The 18,319-nt window shown below is 46.4% G+C and overlaps 2 protein-coding genes across 8 annotated transcripts in view; both read right to left on the bottom strand.

Annotated features, from left to right (window-relative positions):
• Positions 1-996: 996 nt before the first annotated feature.
• The window catches only part of Homez (homeobox and leucine zipper encoding), a 17,939-nt gene continuing 616 nt past the window's right edge, over positions 997-18,319 (bottom strand). Inside the window, exons 1-2 of one of the 6 annotated variants that reach the window (XM_013510430.1) lie at positions 12,264-12,344; positions 997-2,713 (exon numbers count right to left, since the gene is read on the bottom strand). In XM_013510430.1, coding sequence (XP_013365884.1) covers positions 1,110-2,713; positions 12,264-12,309 — 1,650 coding nt within the window. In that variant the 5' untranslated portion in view covers positions 12,310-12,344 and the 3' untranslated portion in view covers positions 997-1,109. Of the gene's footprint in view, positions 2,714-7,701; positions 8,175-8,209; positions 8,304-8,325; positions 8,543-11,470; positions 11,492-12,263; positions 12,345-18,319 lie in introns of those variants that run through there. The other 5 variants (XM_013510433.1, XM_013510435.1, XM_013510434.1 and 2 more) reach the window with 5 other exon arrangements.
• Positions 16,292-18,319, bottom strand: part of Ppp1r3e (protein phosphatase 1, regulatory subunit 3E) — a gene marked incomplete in the record, with an annotated part of 8,275 nt that continues 6,247 nt past the window's right edge. For both annotated transcript variants that reach the window (XM_013510438.1, XM_013510439.1), the window contains 1 exon segment: positions 16,292-18,319. In XM_013510438.1, coding sequence (XP_013365892.1) covers positions 18,105-18,319 — 215 coding nt within the window.

Here is an 18,319-nt window from a genome sequence, read left to right as displayed (position 1 = left end):
AAAGACATCTAAGACATTAGATGTCTTAGATTCTAAGACATCACATTCTAAGACATCAGTAATTAATTCAGTTAAAGACCATGGTCCCTCTGTCCCCAAGACAGATCTTATCGCGAGGGAAAAAGTCTCTTTTTCTGGTCCCAGATTAAACATCAAAAAAGCCTGATAAATCAGTCTCTGTCAAGCTAGACAGGAGGTAGCGTCAGGTTTGTAAAACCAAACCCAGTGCTACTTCTACCACCCTTTGACCAGGAGAGCTGTCCCTTCGCCCTCTTTGTAATGTAATTGTTTTTGGTAAAGGACATCTTCCCTAACTCCAATAAATATTCCAACTAAATATTCACCACTCAATTTCTAAACTGTTTCACACATGGAGAAGATTTACCCTGAGACAAATAGTGAACAAAGGGGATTTTGTAGCAATAAAAAGGTAGGAGGAAAAGTGGTCCCAGAATCACAAATGAGAACATTCTGCTCCCTGTGAGTCAATGATGGTTTTTTGTTGTTGTTTTTTTGTACCGGGAGTCAAACTCAGGACCTTGTGCTTGCCAGGCAGGCGCTTACGCCACTGAGCTATATCCCTGGCCTTTAATGAAGTAAGTGAAACATGGGCTATCAAACTGGCCTGAGGAACGGGAGGTATCTGTGGTAGGCTGGGACAGTTGAGGACCTTAGCTCCATCATGCACTGTGCTCAGGAGGGAAGGGAAGGCTGAATCCACGGAAAACGATGGGATTAGGGTGCACTAGAATCATCAATTGAATCATAAATCTTTAGTCCTTTCTAGGGCTCCTGTAGGTGTGGGGATGAGGCCTGACTTCTGGCACATTAAGGGAGAATAATAGCAGAAAAAGGGAGAACAAGAGCCATTTCCTGGCTCACTGTGAGGTCTGTAGCCCTCTACTGTAAGGCTGGAGGACTGTGGGTCATCCTCCCCCATCCACTCTCAGCTCCCTACATCCCCATCACCCACCCTGAAGACACAAAGCTTTTTAGTTCTTTGCCACAAAGTAATTTTTAAAATGTGGTTTCTTTGTATAAACAGTTACTAAGTCATTCATTGTTCATCCTTTAGTAACAAACCTTCCCCTTTCCTTAGTCCCCTCCACTCAGTCCTGTATAATCACATCATCATCGTCATCCTCCTCCTCCTCTTCCTCCTCCTCTTCCTCCCCATCTTCTGGCAGTTCTTGCTCTTCTTCCTCCTCCTCCTCTTCATCTAAACAAACAACCACCTCTGCTGGCTCACGTAATTGAGAGTCAAACCAATCCCGCACCTGCTGGGTGCTCAGCCTTGACGCCCGACACAGCTGAGGGAGATCAGTTTCCCAGAGCTGATGGTGGGCTGCCCAGTACTTCTCCAAGGGTCGTATATCCGGTGGAGGTGGGGGTGCCGGCAGAGGTGGTGTCTTGGCCCATTCTTTCAAGGATCGAGTTGATGGTGGTGTGGGAGGTGCCGGGTCTTGGAAACTAGGGGCACCAGGCACTGCATTGTCCCGAAACCATTTTAGTTGCCCATGCTTCAAGGCATAGCGTGTATCACCAAACCACTGAATGATCTCAGGCCGAGGTAAGCCTGTGATTTGTTCTAACTTATGGTAATCCTCACGCCGTGCCCACTGGCACTGTAGAAAAAAGGATTTAAGGATTGCCAATTGCTCTTTGGTTTTGCGCTTAATCTTTCGCTGGCGTTGCATATCGGGGGAAAGGTATCCTGTGGGGCTGGCCCTACCTGCTAGTGAGTTAGGCCGTAGCCTTTGGGCCCAGCTTGCTTCCATATGTGGAGGTTGTGCCTGTTTACTGGGTGAGAGTGACTGTGAGACACAGCCCTGTGGCTGGATGGGCTTAGGGCTAGCAGTAGCTCCATTAGCCAGGACCTGGAAAGAGGAAGAGGTAGAGGAAGAAGAAGGAGTCACACCAGTTTCAGTCTTCTCCTTACAACTACTGGCCAGTGATGAGACTGGGGGAGGTTTATCCCGAGGGCATGGCTGGGGACCAGCTGGGGAGTGGTTCCAGGAAGCAGTACCCCCGCCGTGTGAGTGGTTGGGACCCCTGCCTGCCTGCTCCTTGGAGAGGCTGCTACTTTGACGATTCTGCCAAAAATCTTGTTGGTGAGGGAATGCTCCACTGCCAGGTGTCAAGAGGGGTTCCTTTGCTTTCTGGAGACTCGGTGGCAGTGGCAGATTCTGAGAGGTCTCCTCAGGCTCGACCTTCAGTCCTTTTATCTGGGTGGGCTCACTAGGAGTCAGAGGACCTATTCCAAGGCCACCTTGCTCTGGAGGTGGCATTTGAGAAGATGGCACCTCCTCTGGGGGCCGCACTGCATGATGGGTAAAAGACAGGAGAGATTTGAAGTGGAGCTGGTCCTGGTGGTAGACCACTCGCGCCCGGGTCTCTTCTATTTCTTCAGACGACCAGCTGATGCCACAGCGGAGGCGCTGGGCCATGAACCATGTCTTGACTTTCTCCATCTGCAGCCCGTAACGCAGGCAGAGAAGGGCAATGTCTGCTAGACTGGGGTAGGGGAAGTAGCTGAATGTTTGCAGCAGGTGTTCGTTGCTGTCCAGTTCACTGGTCTGTGCCGCTTGGGTCCACACCAGCTGTAGCTCCTCAGAGATTGGAGGCAGGCAGATGAGCCCTGCTGGTGAGCTGTGAAGACTGCTGGCCTCTTTGCTAGGAGGCATGGCTCTTGATTTGTGCCCTTCAGCAACAGCTATAAGAAGAAGAGAGACAGCTCAGTTCACGGAGGCTCCTCTTTCGGCACATCACGATTTCTACAGTTGTTGGATGCTGAATAATTCTACTATAGAAAGTACTGTTAAAGTGGTCATGGTACATTGCTTATAAAGTGTTCATTTATTTTATTACTTTTTTTTTTAGGTTGCCCAAGCTAGTCTTGAACTCCTGAGCTCAAGTATTCTCCCACGTCAGCCTCCCGAGTAGCTGGGACTATAGATGTGCATCACCGCACCCAGCAGTTACTCAGTCTACATAACCTTGTGAAGTCCTCACAGCCTGCTATAATTCCTAATTTTTATATGAAAAAAAATAAGGTCCATAAAAGTTGTTATCCCAAGTCACTTCACTAGTGAATGTTGTTACCAAGACAAAAATCTGTATGTATAGATTGAGAAGGGAAAATAATCCTTTCCAATTCAAACTTGCATTGACTTTCAAATTCAAACTTGCTTTAGCTTTCAAATTTAAACTTGCTTCTAGAAGCTACTCCCCAACTCTCACCCTTTAAATTCATGGAAGAAAAGCCACAAAATAAAGACAGCCACAAAGACAGGAGCCGTAATCTCAGAAGTGTTACTCTACTGCCTAATATAGGATCACCCCTAGAATGTGGAAGTAGGCTAGGAAAACTACCTGGAGGGGAGGACAGCACTGTCCTCTGCCCAGCTCACAGCACTGTTTTTCTTCCCCTTCTTGGTGGTGGAGTGTTGGGGGAGGGGCATGATAGTACCTTCAGCCTCTAAATTCAATCCAGATAGCTCTACCCCCATCTCTCAGTAGGTGGAGATACCAGGATCTGGGATAAATGGGGCTCACCCCCCTGGGTTTAGGTCATGTGGACAGGGGAATGTTTCCTCCCCCAAGTCAGCCACAGAACAAAGGTTATCCCTTCCCCCAGCCTTTGTCTCTTCCAACAGCTCAGCCTCTCTCCAGGGATCCCAAAGAGCTCCTTCAAACGTTAACAGCCCCCGCCACTCTGGGCAAAAGGCCTGAAGCTCTTATCTTTGCAGCCCAGCTTTCTTCTCAAAGCCAGGTGGACAGCTTCATTATAAATTGCAACCAGTTCATGCAATCCACTCAGCACAACAATGCTCCCAGGTTAGGGGTGGAGGGCTCCAAGGTTAGCCTCCAACTGAAATACAGTACCTGCTCAAGTTATTTCCCAGAATATTACTGAGTTTTGTTTCAACTCCCAATGTGGGCACCAGAGATCCTTTAACATTTGTTACCTTTTACGGGATTTACCAACTGTGTTTATAAATATTATTTCTGATCTGTTTAGGTTAGGACTCAAGTTTATAAAGTTCAAACAGTGTAACATCAGGGATATTGACTGACTGACTGATTTGCAGTGCTACAGACGGAAGCCAGAGCATTGTACAAGCTTGGCAGGTGTTCTACCACTGAGCTATAACCACAGCCCGAGAAATTCAGATTTTCAGTTACGGTGAACCTTGAGTTTGAATCCCAGTTCTGCCATTTGCCAGCCAGCTATGTGAAATTGGTAAAAGTACTGAAATTACATGAGCCTCAGTTCCTTCACATAAAAAAGGAATGCTGCCTGATACGTGGCACACACCTATAATCCCATGACTCAGGAGGCTGAGGCAGGAGGAGAGTTCAAGGCTAGCCTGTACACACAGGGACACACACAGAGAGAAAGGGGGAGAGGAGAGGGAGTGGATTGCTGAGTGTACTGTATTATTTTTACCAAGCATCTACTGTGTGCTAGGGATTAATGCACAGGCAGCCATTAGAGATGGAAGTCTGGGGTGCAGTAAATTTGAGATTAATTGCAGCTCTACCACTTTCTAGAATGCTGTTTGTCCTTATGAAAGTTATTTAAGTTTCTCATCAGAAAAAAAGAAAGGAAAAAATAGCTACCTGGAAAATTTATGACTAAATAAAACAAAACAAAACAAAACAAAAAAAACCCTTGACACTGTGCCTAGAACAAAGGAAAGGCTCAGTACAAGGCAGTTTTTATCATTGCTTCAGCCTCATGGATGCCTCAGATGTAAGGTACTATGCCTCTTATGGTGAAACTGGGGCAAGACTGAATCGTTTATCATGTTTTTCAGTCTGTTTTTGCAGAGTCCTAATTCTCTCTAGCAGTGGAGGAAACTAGAGTATTTATGATTTTTAAAAATTTACTTATTTTTCTTCTGCAGTGCTAGAGATGGAACCCCGGGCCTGGCGTATGCTAGGCAAGTGGTCTACCACTGAACTACATTCCCAGCCCCTATGATTTCAGGGGTTTTTTTTGTTTGTTTGTTTTTTGTTTTTCTCCGGTACCAGGAACCGAACTCACGACCTTGCGCTTGCCAGAGCAGGCGCTTTTGCCGCTGAGCTAAATCCCCAGCCCCTCAGGTTTTTTATATTTAGGGGTTTGACTACAATTTCAGAATGGATTTTGCTGTTTTAAAAAGTATGAAAATCACAGCTTTGGAGGATGTTCTTCCATAGTTTGTATCCTTTTTGTTTGCTATGTGAACTGCCCAAATGACTGCTTTATCTTTTCCCTCCCAGGTTTATCCTAACCTGTGTCATGGCCAGGAGCTACACCATCACTTAGAAACTGTGGGCCCCTAGGAACACCACCAATCTCAAGGTGGAAAATACTTTATGATGGCAGTGCTTGATATCTACTTGACCTCTTTTGTGTCTTTTTCTGTAAGGACACACATTTCACTTTTTAGATATAAGGGAAATGTGGCATAAAGAATGCAGTAGTCTGGTCCAGTGTGAGGTTGAAGACTGACATAAAAATATAAGACAGACACGGCTGAATGCCTACAGAGTGACAGCCTTCAAGTTCTCCTAGCATCACCTTGCTGTTTCGGTGTGACATGTAAGAAGGCAAATAAAATACCTTGGGATAGGTGTACATCGTTTTCACATACACAAAAGGTAAGTTATGGAAAACTTGTATCAAGGTACAGCTGTGTAGCTGGTACTTCCCTGGAAGGATATGGCTTTGAACTAGGAGGAAACTACAAGCCAGAGTGGCTTGTGAAAATTATAACAAGCAGGGCAGATCCTCTTGTAACCAAAAACACAATTTAGATTCTACAGTGTCTGTGTTCCCGTGTCTTAGATTAGGTAGAGAAAGGGAATCAATTCAGAGTAGGACTCCTAGGGCAGAGGTCGTGGTGAGTGTTCTGAATAATTAATATATTTGCATCCCTATTAAGTATGCTAGTTATGCTTTATTGCTGAAGTCACTAATAACAACTATAGAGTCAGAGCTGGTGTGGTGTGAGTGGTGCACACCTGTAATCCCAGTGTTATGGAAGGCTGTGTCAGGATGGCAGCAAGTTTGAGCTCACCTGGGCAGTTTGGCGACTTAGAACTTATCTCAAAATTTTAAAAAAAGTTAGGGATGTAGCTCACTCAGTGTGAAGGCCCTGGGTTCAATCCTGAGTACTGAGAGGAAAAAAGTTTAACTCCTTTCCTTCCCTTGGGCTTTCTGTATTTTGGGCAGATGACAGTAAAGAACTTCAGTTTTATACAGTCCTAGGAAAAAGATTTTGGAGCTCTCCAGTTGAACGTGGGTTTACAGTTAAAGTAAAAGACAAAATGGAAAACAGGTATGATGCTGAATTCTCTAAATCTTTATTCAAGAGAAAATCTGAATTATTGCCTGAAATGTGTTTTCATGGTATAGTATTAAAGGCTGTAAGGGCTTTTCATGAAATTTAACTTACATGCTTCTTAATGTTTCAGATCCTGAACCTCTCTGAAAATCAGATAAAAGTTACAACTGTCAGGTTAAGACCTTTGGCTTGTCTTTCCATCCTAATAAAGCCAGAAGTGGTAATTCCTTAAAGACCAAAGAGCAGCTTAATGTAAACGAATGGAAAGAGTGGAAGACTGGAGAATTCGATTACAAAGGGAACGGAGTATTTATAGTATCAGTTGGAGAAAGGGTGAAGAGTACTCAACTAGGCAAGGGCCTGGTTTGGCAGACCTGATGGATTACTGGTTACTACGTGATCAGTCACCACAGTGCCCTGGGTACTAAAGGTTAGTAGGCTGTTTCTCATACACCCACATCACTAGCTTCATTCAATTGTCTGTGTGCTTGGAACAAGTTTGTGTGATTCCAAAACTGCTTATCCCCATGGTTTTTCAGTATCTATGTAATAATGTAATTAAGCATCACTTAAACCTCTGAAAAAATACTAAATGAAAAACCTTTCCTATGAAAATGAAGCAAATGCTTTGGAGAGGATAATACAGCTGAGAATATACATTTAAAAGCTGTGAGTGAGGAGTGGGTAGGACAACTGTAAAAGATGAGGGTGAGGCTTTAAAATCTAAAAAGCAGGGCCAGGGATAGAGCTCGGCTGCCTGGCAAGTGCAAGGTCCCGAGTTCAATTCCTGGTTCCAAAAAAAAAAGGAACAGTAAAATCTCAAAAGCATTCTGCACTTAGATTGCTTCAGAAGTGTCTAATCTCACTTCATCTTAAAGAAACCAAAACTGGAAATCACAGATGATCGAACTGCTTGAGTGATTCTCACTCAGAATGTACACTAAAAATTACCCGGGAAACTTAAAAACCAGGCCACCCTCCTCCCCGGGTTTTATTTAATTAGTCTGGACTGGGGCCCAGTCATCCATAGTTTTACAAATTCTCAGGGTGCTGCCAGGTTTGAGACTCCCATGGAGTTAATACTAGAAAGGCAACTGGGAACTTGAATCAGCAGGCTTACACACACACACACACACACACACACACACACACACACACACAAGTCTCAGCACTACATAAAAAGAATAGTGAAATAAGTATTTTTAATTGCAGTATTTTAAGATAACGTATGCATTGTTTTTTAAATTCCCAGCTTTGGCTTTTTCGATTACTGCCTTCTACCTATCCTAAATCATATAAAAGGGACTCATATATAGTAAGAAGACTCATAGGTTAAGAAAGATCTCCTGATCTGGGCCAGCATTACCAAACAGGTCTCAGCTTGCGTCTTCTTTCAGTTTAGAAGTCTCAGATTAGGACGCAACACCAGGAACCTCCGACGATTCGATTCGAACTGTTTCCTGGTCTGGTCTTTTGCCTATGCTGGGCACGGGAGTCAGAAGGGCACTTTCTTCTAAACCTTTCGTTCCCAAAGCCCACTGCTCCCCAGAAGTAAGGTCAGGTTCTGTACTTGTGTTATGGTCGCCTGGAGGTAGTCATGGGGATAAGAAGCGGGGAAGGCCTGGGAAGGAAACGTTTCTCCTAGCCTCCATTTCACGGGCGGTCTAGAAGGCTCCGAACTGGGTCAGAGAACAAAAAGTTGCGGCACTTGGGGGCGGTAGCCCCAAGAGGCAGGCGAATCTCAACCGTTCCTTAGCCAAGGGCGTCCCAACCCAGTCGTCCCCTCCTCCCTACACACCCCTTCGCCCTCCCCAGTTAGAACAGGGAATCGAAAAGTCCAGAGCAGAAAGGGGGAGAACCGGGCGACTTCGGACCTAGTCCAGTCCAGTATTCTCCACCCCCCGCTCCCGGCCGGCCGGGGATGGGGCTCCGGAGGTCGCAGAGCGTACACCGGCCGCGAGGGGAAGTCCAAGGGGCTGGGATCACTCACCGCGGTCCGGCCCGGGCGGCGGCTCCCAGCCTCGCACCAAGGGCTGGGGGGAAAAGGGGAAGAGGGCAGGGGGCCTCCAGGTGGGAGTGGGGTGCTGCCCTGCGCGGCCTGCTCCGAGCCCACCCGCACAGCAGCCCAGGACAGCGACTGCCCCCCTCCGCCGCCCGCCCACTGGAGCGCGCGGATCTCGCCCAGCCCTCCCGGTTCCAGAGAGTTGGAGGCGGGGCGGGCGGGTGGGGCGGGCACCCAGGGGCGGTGCTAAGGTGGCCCGAGTCCTGATTGGTGGATGTAGACGGGCGGACACCGGCGCAGTGCGCTGGGCCCGCTATTGGCTGCGTAGGTCGCGGCAGAAGACGGCAATTGGCTTCGTGATTCTCAACCCGGGTCAGCTATTGGACGCGTGGAGACTGGAAGATGTCCCCCTGGGCAAGGGTGCTGTGAATGGTACCTCCCCATACCCTCGAACTGTCGGTACTGGACCTTCTAAATACACCAGCCTACGTTCTGCCCGAAATTTCTCCTTTGGTGAACCGTCTGCGCCCCAGCAACTGACTCATTTGCCTCCTCTGAGACCTTTTTAACTAGCCCCTCCTTAGCCTTACATACGAACCGCGCCCAACAGCGTGAGCTGTAAGGACGCGTCTAAAGCAACTGCCAACTCCTTTGAAAATAGATCAGATGTCTTGCCACCCGGAAGGACCAGGATCTTAGGAGCCCAGATCGGTGTTCCCAAGGACAAAATGCTTGCTGTCTCCCTGCCCTAGTAAAGAGGACCTGAAGCTCTATCTTATTAGGAGAACTTGGTGTTCTCTGTCTTTCATCAAAGTATTATCCCATACTGTATGAGGAGCTGGGTCAAAAATTATATATTTAGGATTCCCCACCTTCCGATTAAAACTTGGGAACAATACTTTCTGCAGTGACCCTTTTGGCCTCACGTTAGGCTTTGAAAAGGCTTCATCTTGCCTACATAGTCATTATCAGGCTTCCTCTCTTATTCGCAGAACTCATCACTTCTCCCTCCTTACATATTCCAAGAAACTAACCACAGAACCCCTTTTCACACTTCATAGCTTCACTCCACCGGCCAGAGCTCTTCCAGGGTTACCGGACATCCTAACTCTGCTTCCGCGCTAAGCTTCATTCTCTGTTGCCGGCCCCTTATTTGTCCCTCCCTCCCGCCCCCTGCCCCTGGTGCTCCCGTCCTCCTTTCTCCACCCTCCTGCTATTTAGTAACAATCTCAACTCCTGAGAACAGTCCCTGTTCTTCAAACTCTAATGGCAAAAACCTCATAGGCATAAACAGCAGAAAGACATACTCAGCTTTAAGTTTAGAAACCTAGCGGGCCCTGGCGGCACACACCTGTAATCCCAGTACTCTAGCAGCCTGAAGCAAGAAGATCACAAATTGAAGCCCCGCCTAGGCAATTTAGTGACAGGCTTTATCGCAAAATAAAGATAAAAGAACTAAAAGGGCTGGGGGTGTAGCTCAGTGTAAAGGCCCCGAATCTAAGGAATCAAACTTCAGGGCCTTCCTCGCACAGATCTCTTCAAGGCATTGGAGGAGCCCAGCGACATGTTAATGTTGTTACAGGTTTTTATAAAACTTGAAATACATATCTAACTGTAATTGGGAAAGATTTGATCTACCTTTCCTTTCTGATTTGCTCTCCATATTTCCCCTTTTGTCAGTTGGCAGGGAGAGGCCATGTACATTTCGGGATTAGTTTAGGAAACTGGGATTAGTGTAGTTAGTCCAGGCTCAAGTAGGAAAATTTATGGGCTCACGATCACTTCTGTGAATAAATTATCCCCGTGTTGATATAGTGATATGGACTGATGTGTTGCCCCCAAACTCATAATAGTAGTAAACCCTCAGTATCTCAGAATGTAACTATTTGGAGATAAGACTTTAAAAAGGTAATTTAAATTAAAATGAGGTCTTGTGCTCACTTCAGCAGCACACATACTAAAATTGGAACAATACAGAGAAGATTAGCAGGGCCCCTTTGCAAGGATGACATGCAAATTCATGAAGCATTCCATATTTTGAAATAAAACTATAAATCTAAAAAAATTAAAATAAGGTCTTTAGAGTTGGTTCTAATACAGTTGGATTGGAGTCCTTATGTAAAAAAATTTAGACATAGCTGTGTGTGCACAGGGAAAACTATGCTGAAGATATAAGGAGAAAACAGCTATCTATCTACCAGCCAAGAAGGGAGCCCAAAAAAATGAAGTCAACACCTTGATTTTGAACTTCTAACTGCAGAACTGAGAACATTTCTGTAGTTTAAACCACTGTGCTATTTTGTTATGGTAGCCCTAGAAAAATAATACAGATATATATGGGGGAGGAGACTTCCAAGTATATGGCATCCCAAATTTGATTTTGCTCCAAAATCTTACATCAGATATATGAAAGAGGCTGGGGATATAGCTCAGTGGCATAAGCACCTGCCTGGCAAGCACAAGGTCCTGAGTTCGATTCCCAGTACCAAAGAAGAAAGAAAGAAAGAAGAGAAAAGATACATGAAAGAAATTTGAGATATTTCCCCAAGCTTGACAAAAATCCTAAGCATTTTTGTAGGATAATCACAAGGTGTGAAGGTGAATTTTTTCTAAATTATCAAGAGATTTAAGGGGCTGGGGATTTAGCTCAGAGGCACAGCGCCTGCCTGGCAAGCGCAAGGTTGTGAGTTCGATTTCCGGTACCGGGAAAAAAAAAAAAAAGATTTAAAAATTTCATTATGCTAGAAGATAAGTCTCCCTTCCCCTGTGTTGGAGATTGAACCCAGGGCCTTTGTACCGTTATCCCCAGCGCCCCTTTTTTTAATGTCTTGAGATAGGATCTCACTAAGTCATTAAATTGCCCAGACTAGGCCTGAAATTTTGGTCCACCTGCCTCAGCCTCCCAGAGTGCTGGCTAGGTTTACAAATGTATACTATACCCAGCCATCTTTCTTCTTCTGTATAGAAAAGAATATGTAAACCACCACAATGGCACACACCTATAATTCCAACTACACAAGAGGCAGGAGAATTATAAATTCAGGGCAGAGTTGAATACCTTAGTAAGAACTTGTCTTCAAAAAAAAAAAAAAAAAATTCTCACTGTGCACATTTAGGCTGCTCTTGAACTCACTATGTATCCCAGGGTGGCTTCATACTCCAAATGATTCTCCTCTCTCATCCTCCAGAGTGCTAGGATTATAGACATACACCACCATCTAAGTTTCAAATTTTTAAAGAATTGGAAATATAGCTCAGTGTTCCGGTACAGATAGATATAATGTAGCCATATACAGAATCATATGACTATGACAAAGTCTGCTAAAGAGCATCAAAAAAGAGTAATAAAATTGTCCAAGTTTGCCAGGTGGATAACTTCTCATCAGTTTTTAAAAAACTCCTAATTTAGAGGCCTGGGTATATAGCTCAGTGGCACAAATGCCCACCTGGCAAGCGCAAGGTCCTGAGTTTGATTATTGGTACCCACCCCCCACAAAAAAACCCTTAATTTTTAAAACTTTTCTCATTCTAAAAATACTCATTTTTGTGCCCAATTTTATGCTTATATTTTCTTAAAAGGGGGTCCCAAAAGTTGCATACTTCAGGTGCCCAAAAACCTGGATATACCCTTGGGACTAACTAGATGGATATGGTCAGTTTGTCCTGTTTAGGAAAACCCTGGTCACGCATTCTGTGCCTTATCTTCTAAGAAATAGCAGAGCTGGAGGGAGCGGGAGAGCTGACGAGTTAGGACTGCAAGTATTAAGAATCTGGAGTGGGTTTGGGATAGCAAAAGCTGCACTCAGTATCTATAAAAGAATGAGTTCAGACAAACCTAATGCCTAACTAGGATGTGAAAAATCTGGAAAGGTCAGGCCCTGGGCCCCCAGGCAGGAAGCATCAACCCCTGGACAGCCCCTACTTACCTCTCCTCGGGTGTCTACTCCTCATGCTGACTCTGCCCTTCAGCATAGCTGCCCCCACCTACAATACTCACTGAAGTGTGGGTGCTCCCCAGTGACATCACAGTTTGGTCATTATGATGTAACAAGGACACATTTGATTGTGCTACCACTAGGGCTCCCCCATTAGATATGTCTCCTTACAGTGTCATTTGATTGTTTTCATCATTCAGGTGATGTGGGAGTCCACCCTGTTAGAACTTAGTATTTTTCAAGAACTTTCCTTTATTACTTATTCCCGTTGCTCCATCTCGGCTCAGAGGTCCTCGCTTTTCTTCTTCATCGTATTTCTCACCCTTGGCTTTAGTGTTGCCCTTGATAAGCAAAGAGCTTTGCTTCTCCTCCAGTGGTGAAGGGGTAAAATGTAATTCAGATATCTGCAAGAGTCCCTGCCCAAGAGGAAACAGGGCTGTGCCATTCCCTTTCACTGCACCTGTAGCTAATGCTGGGTGCCAGGAACTCCAGAGCTGGCCATTCCCCTACAGGGGTGTCTTGTACCAGGGCCACCCAGCTCCTCTGTATCTCCTTCCCATGCAGCTTTTGCATAGCCAGGGGACACCAGCAGAAAGGGAATAGAACTCCTGTGGAACTCGGGGTTGAACTCCAGCCTTTGCCCTGAGCTGTATCTTCAGCCCTTCTGAAATTTTTTGATAGGGCCTTGCTAAACCGCCCAGGCTGGGTTTGAATTTATGATCTTCCTTACCTTGGCCTCTCAGAGTGTTAGGATTCCAGGTGCTTGCCATCATGCCCAGAGGGAATAGGACTTTTTAGGAAATGGAAAGACCAAGAAATGTGGAAAGGGACACAGACAGAATCTTGCCCTGGCTTTTTTTCAGCCTTTGGCCCCAAAGAAAGAATACTTCTGAATGCTTTGTATTTTTGTATTTCAACTTTATTTCAAGCATGAGGTTTCGTACCCATAAAGGAGGACAGCTGCATGAGGAATTTGAAGTGAGGCACAATACTAGAGGTTTTGGGGCTCAGGGCTGCACTGGGAAGGGTTGGGTAGGCTCTGGGAGGGCCTGGAGAGAACAGTGATTTTGAGGGGATTCGTGTAACAAACTTTCATTTTTTCCCTGGGTGGAAATGTAACAAACTTATTTTCTCCCTACTCAAAAAATGGATTGTTCAGTCTTTAAAGCAAGGTCCTAGTCTTTAGCAGCAGCATCAAAAGAAATCCCAAGGCTGGAGACAGAGAAAACTTAGTCCTTTGTTCCTCTTTATGCCTGCAAGGAAGTGGGTAGAAACTAGTAGCAAAAAAAAATGAAACTTTTTTGGGCCAGGGATATAGCTCAGCAGCACGAGTGCCTGCCTGGCAAGTGCAAGGTCCTGAGTTCGATTTCCAGTACCAAAAAAAAAAAAAAAAAGACAAATTTTTGATGTTATTCCTTGCTATGAAAAACCATGGCTCTGAATGTGTGAGGTATGTTTCTCAGACTGGTAACAGGATGTAATGAGGAGGCCTGAGCTTAAACCCAATCTTGAACTGCACTAACAAATGATCTCACCTTGCTGCGCTCCCTTTCCATCTCTGAACCTGTTCTCCATAAAGGAGCCTGCACTCAATGCTCTCTGAGAGAAGCCTTTCATGTCTCTGATTCTATGACCACTGTGAACAGCAAGGATCCAGAGGAGCTGCAGAGAAACACTTGTGGGAGTTAGGCTGGAAAGCTGAGGAGTCAGGACTTGTTATGACATGAGCTACATCCATAAAGACAAACAAAGCAACAGGAGGAAGACTATAGGACAGGGAGGGTAGGAAGATTTCTGAGATCTGGATTAAAGGGCCACTGCTCCTGTTGAACTGGCTCAAGCACCAAGCCCCTGACTGGAGTGTTTCTTAGTGTTTCCCAATCCCCAAACTGCTCCTATTCAGACTCACCAGCCATTAGAGGACTCTCCACCGCACTGCCTAATAGGACCCCTAGATTCAGTCAAATTCCTAGTGGTTCCATGCCAGGTTGGATCAAATGCTGGGAAAGCCAGAAGTCCCAGCTGTCAGGGTGTAGCATTCATTTCTTACTGGGAGTTTTGGGAAGAGCAAGACAGGAAGGAATGAAAGTACTAGCTCGTGGCACTAGAACTGCAGGTGTGCAGGCTTATGATGCTGCTGCACAAGGTGAGGAAAACCCTGGGGCAGGGAGATCTCAGTGCTCAGTCCTTGGGGAGGGATGCACTGCAAAGGCACCTGGGCAGGGAATCTCTCCAGAGAATCTCAAAAAGACCAGGCACACAAAAGCCATTCAAGTATTAGTTTCTTTCCTATTTTACAAGGCTTCGTGGCACTGGTAGTTGTGCAAGTTCAGGATCAAAAAGTGAGACCCCCATTATCTGTGTGTGCAAGAAGGGGCTCAGTCCAGGCCCAGGCTTGGGTCAATAATGGGGAAAACTGTCATCTTACTCCAGGGCCTATGCTAGCTAGACATGGAAGGAACTAGAAGACTTGTGTTATCCTACAGACTCATGTTACCTCTAACACTGCTTAGAGGACAAGCTCAGGGGACAGGATTATTCTTGGTTACCCCTCCCAAATTCAAGTTTATATTTACTTACCAACAATACTAGGGCTCTCAATGAGGGCCTAAACACAGCCCACCCAGCAGGTGTCCTAGCCAGGGGCCTTTCCAGTGAAAATATCAAGGAATATGCCCATTCAAGGTGGGTAGAGAGGAAGAGCGGTATGGCAAACCAACAGCCAGGAGAGAATTACAATGTACACAAAGGCTGGAGTTTAAATAGGTTCCCACTTGCTTGCAGGTAGGTGGGGTGATCCCTGGCAGATCCTGCAGAGCTGGGACACAGGCACAGAAGACAAGACAGCAGCAAGCTCCTGGCAGAACAGATGAAGCTTGGGACTTCAGTGCTTTGCCTTCTCCAAGCCAGTTTAGGAGACTGGGAAGATGGGAAGGTAGAGCACAATCAGGAACTATAATTTTCCTATTAAAAGATGATATACAGCAAAGTTTTAATTTTTTTCCCTTACGGCCTTACAGATTGAGCCCATGGCCTTTATATGGGGCTACATCCTCACTTTTTTTTTTTGTTTGTTTGTTTTGAGCAAGGTCTTAGTCACAAGGTTGCCCAGGTTGAATTTAAACTTGCAATGCACTTGCCTCAGCCTCCCGGACTACTGGGGACCATCATCCCCAGTCTCATTTTGTTTCTGAAGGAAAAAAAAAAATAACATTATGGCCAAGCACATGGGCTCTGGGGATTACTGGGTTATATAGCTCTACAATTTACTAGCCATGTGATCTCAAACAAATTACTGAATTTCTCTGGGACTTATCTCTAAGATAGGAATAATGATAATGCTTAACTCATTGGGTTGTTCTGAGGATGCATGTGAAACAACTTTAGCAGATATATATTAGTACATGTGAGCTGTTTCCATTGTCAGTATGACATAACAATAACGCGTTAGGCGAAACATTATTGCATACTGAACCTGGACCCAGGCTTCCCGGGTTTCTTGTTGATGCTAAATAGTGCAACGCCCGGTGGCTTCCAGTAGTTTCACTTCCCTTTGCTGGAACTCTGACCTAAAGCTGATCCATAAGACACGTGAGATTCTTTGTTTTCATTACAAGATGACTTTTTTCTTTTGTGGTACTGGGAATTACACCCAGGGCCTTCACACTGAGCTACCCCCTCAGTCTTTTCTTCATTTCTTGAGACAGTGTCTCACAAGTCACTGAGTTGCCCAGGCTACACCTGAACTTGCAATCTTCCTGTTTCAGCCTCCTAGAGAGCTGAGGTTACAGGCATGAGCCACAGTAAAAACTAAGCATGATGTTTTAAATTTCTTTGTGGAATCACCCAGGGGGTCCTCTCAGCTTCCCTCAAAGGATTAAGGCTGTGGACAGGAAGAGCATGGTAACAAGCCCTACCCTCCATTCTAAACGCATGTGACCCCTGTCACTTAGTGACAAGGAAGCAGATGGAAATCTTGAGAAATCAGTAATAGAAAAAAGTTAGGGGGAGCTAGTTACCTGGGAGCTTCTTGTTCATCTGTAACATCAGGAACTGCTTCTCGTCCCCTTGCTCCCTTAGAAGAGTGGCAAGGAGCCTGAGGGAGGAAGGTGGCTCACCCATGGTCTTGGAGAAAAGGAGGGAGAAGGAAGAGCAGAAATCAACACGGATGAAGAAGGAAAGGCAGAAATAAAGATAAATACCCTACATGTTCAACAAAAAAAGTGATGAGACAGAAGGGGAAACAACGAAAGGAGATTAGATACAGGGTGAAAGGAAAAACAAGCAACCAGCAAAGAAATGACTTCTACGTTAAAATTAATCAAGAGGAGAGACTGCAAGCATGAATGCAATAAATAGCTTTCTCATTTCACCCATTCAGGATATGGGTCAAACCGCCATGTTCTGACACCAAATTTCAAATCACTGGGCTGGGGATATAGCTCAGCGGCACAGTGCCTGCCCAGAAAGCGCAAAGTCCTGAGTTTGAGTCCTGATACTGCCACCCCCGCAAAAAAAATTTCAATTGGCTCTCATGCTTGATGCTTTCCATTCATTTTACCTATAACCTTTTATTCTCAAAAGAGACACTTATGTTGTTTCCTTCCATTTTGAGGGCTACCAAGCACCATTTTCCCTAAAGATGTCTCAGAGAACCCAGCCTGGAAGTGTATGGAGGCAACATCAAAAAGCAAGGGGCAGAGGATGAGCCGAAGTTTGGAAAAGGCTCTGGACTACCCTGAGACTTCAGATTGGCTGCGGGACACTTCCTGGGCTCAGGAATACCTGTGCCCCAAACTACAGGGCCCATCCTCAGCCCCATCACACATTCAGGGCTGTGTTCTGAACTGCAGCACAAGGCTGGAGATTCTAACCTATACTGTGCTCCGCACAGATCATAAATGCCAAAACAGCCTTAAGTGATCACATAACTCAAATCCAGTTTCCCCAAGCAGGAAACAGGGCCCGAAGGACTGAAGTAATTTGCTCAAAGTCATAAAACTAGTCAAGTGACTTCCTTTTCTTCTTAGGCATAAATCTGAGTATTCTTGTGTTCACGGTCCCTTGACACAAATAATCCATAAAGTGCTTAAAGGTTATTAGAAGGCACCCAGAAAAGTAAGGCTGGCATTTTTTTCTGGAAGCCCCTGAGTGTACCAGCTCCTTGGCTGTTCCATAGTTTGGTTACAAGGACAGACCTGGAGTTGCTTTGCCTTCATTATTATCCCCACCGCTGCCTGGAGGCTGGAGGAAGCTCTACCACCTAACATCACTCCCTCAGTCCGTCATGACTGAAATCCGAAACTGTTGGGGGACAGGAAGTCCTGTCAGGATGCCCAGGGAGCAATGGCCAGGTTCTTGGGAGTAAGCAAGGCAATGATGGTTGAAATAAAGCTAGGATGGTTGGGACTGAGGGACGCGAAGTGGCCGGTAAAAGGGAAGGTACCAGCAGCCTAAAGGACTTCAACTGGAGGACTACACGCGTCAGACCTCCCCAGTCCATCATGTGCCTCCGTTCCAAAGAGGTCCCTTAACCTTTGACTGCCTAGTCCTGCCGGGCCAGCTCTCGGAGAAAGCCACCACCTCGCTTCCCAGCGGTCCTCCTTCGCCGCAGCGCCTCTTTCGCTCTGCCCGCCCCTTAGCCGCGGGTTCCCTCCGCTCACACGCAGCCGGCGCGCCCCGCCCCTCCGCGCGCGCCCCGCTGGACTCTCTGGGGCAGCTGCTTGCCGGGCTCGGTCCCTCCCATCCTCCCGCCACAGGCGCTTCCCGCTGCCTCGGGTGCCTCGGGTGCCTCGGGCATTCTTCCCCCGGAGTGGGTGCAGCTGCCTCATGTCAAATAAAGTGGATCCAGCCCTGGGGCTCAGGAGCTCCGCCACTGCCCGGGTGCTCCGGGCCACGTAGAGCATAGTCACGGCCACCGTTGTTGTCCCAAAACTCGTGACCCGTCACGCGGTAGCGCAGGGCGAAGAGCAGGGCGCCCCCGACGGGCGGCGCGGGCAGGCGGAAGGCGAAGCGATCCGCGCGCGGCGGGGGCGGAGCCGGCCCGG

The sequence above is a fragment of the Chinchilla lanigera genome, unplaced genomic scaffold (genome assembly GCF_000276665.1).
Source record: "Chinchilla lanigera isolate Chin_1 unplaced genomic scaffold, ChiLan1.0 scaffold00008, whole genome shotgun sequence".
NCBI lineage: Eukaryota > Metazoa > Chordata > Mammalia > Rodentia > Chinchillidae > Chinchilla > Chinchilla lanigera.
Note: the sequence above shows the minus strand (reverse complement) of the source record. Positions and strands in the feature narration are given on the sequence as shown.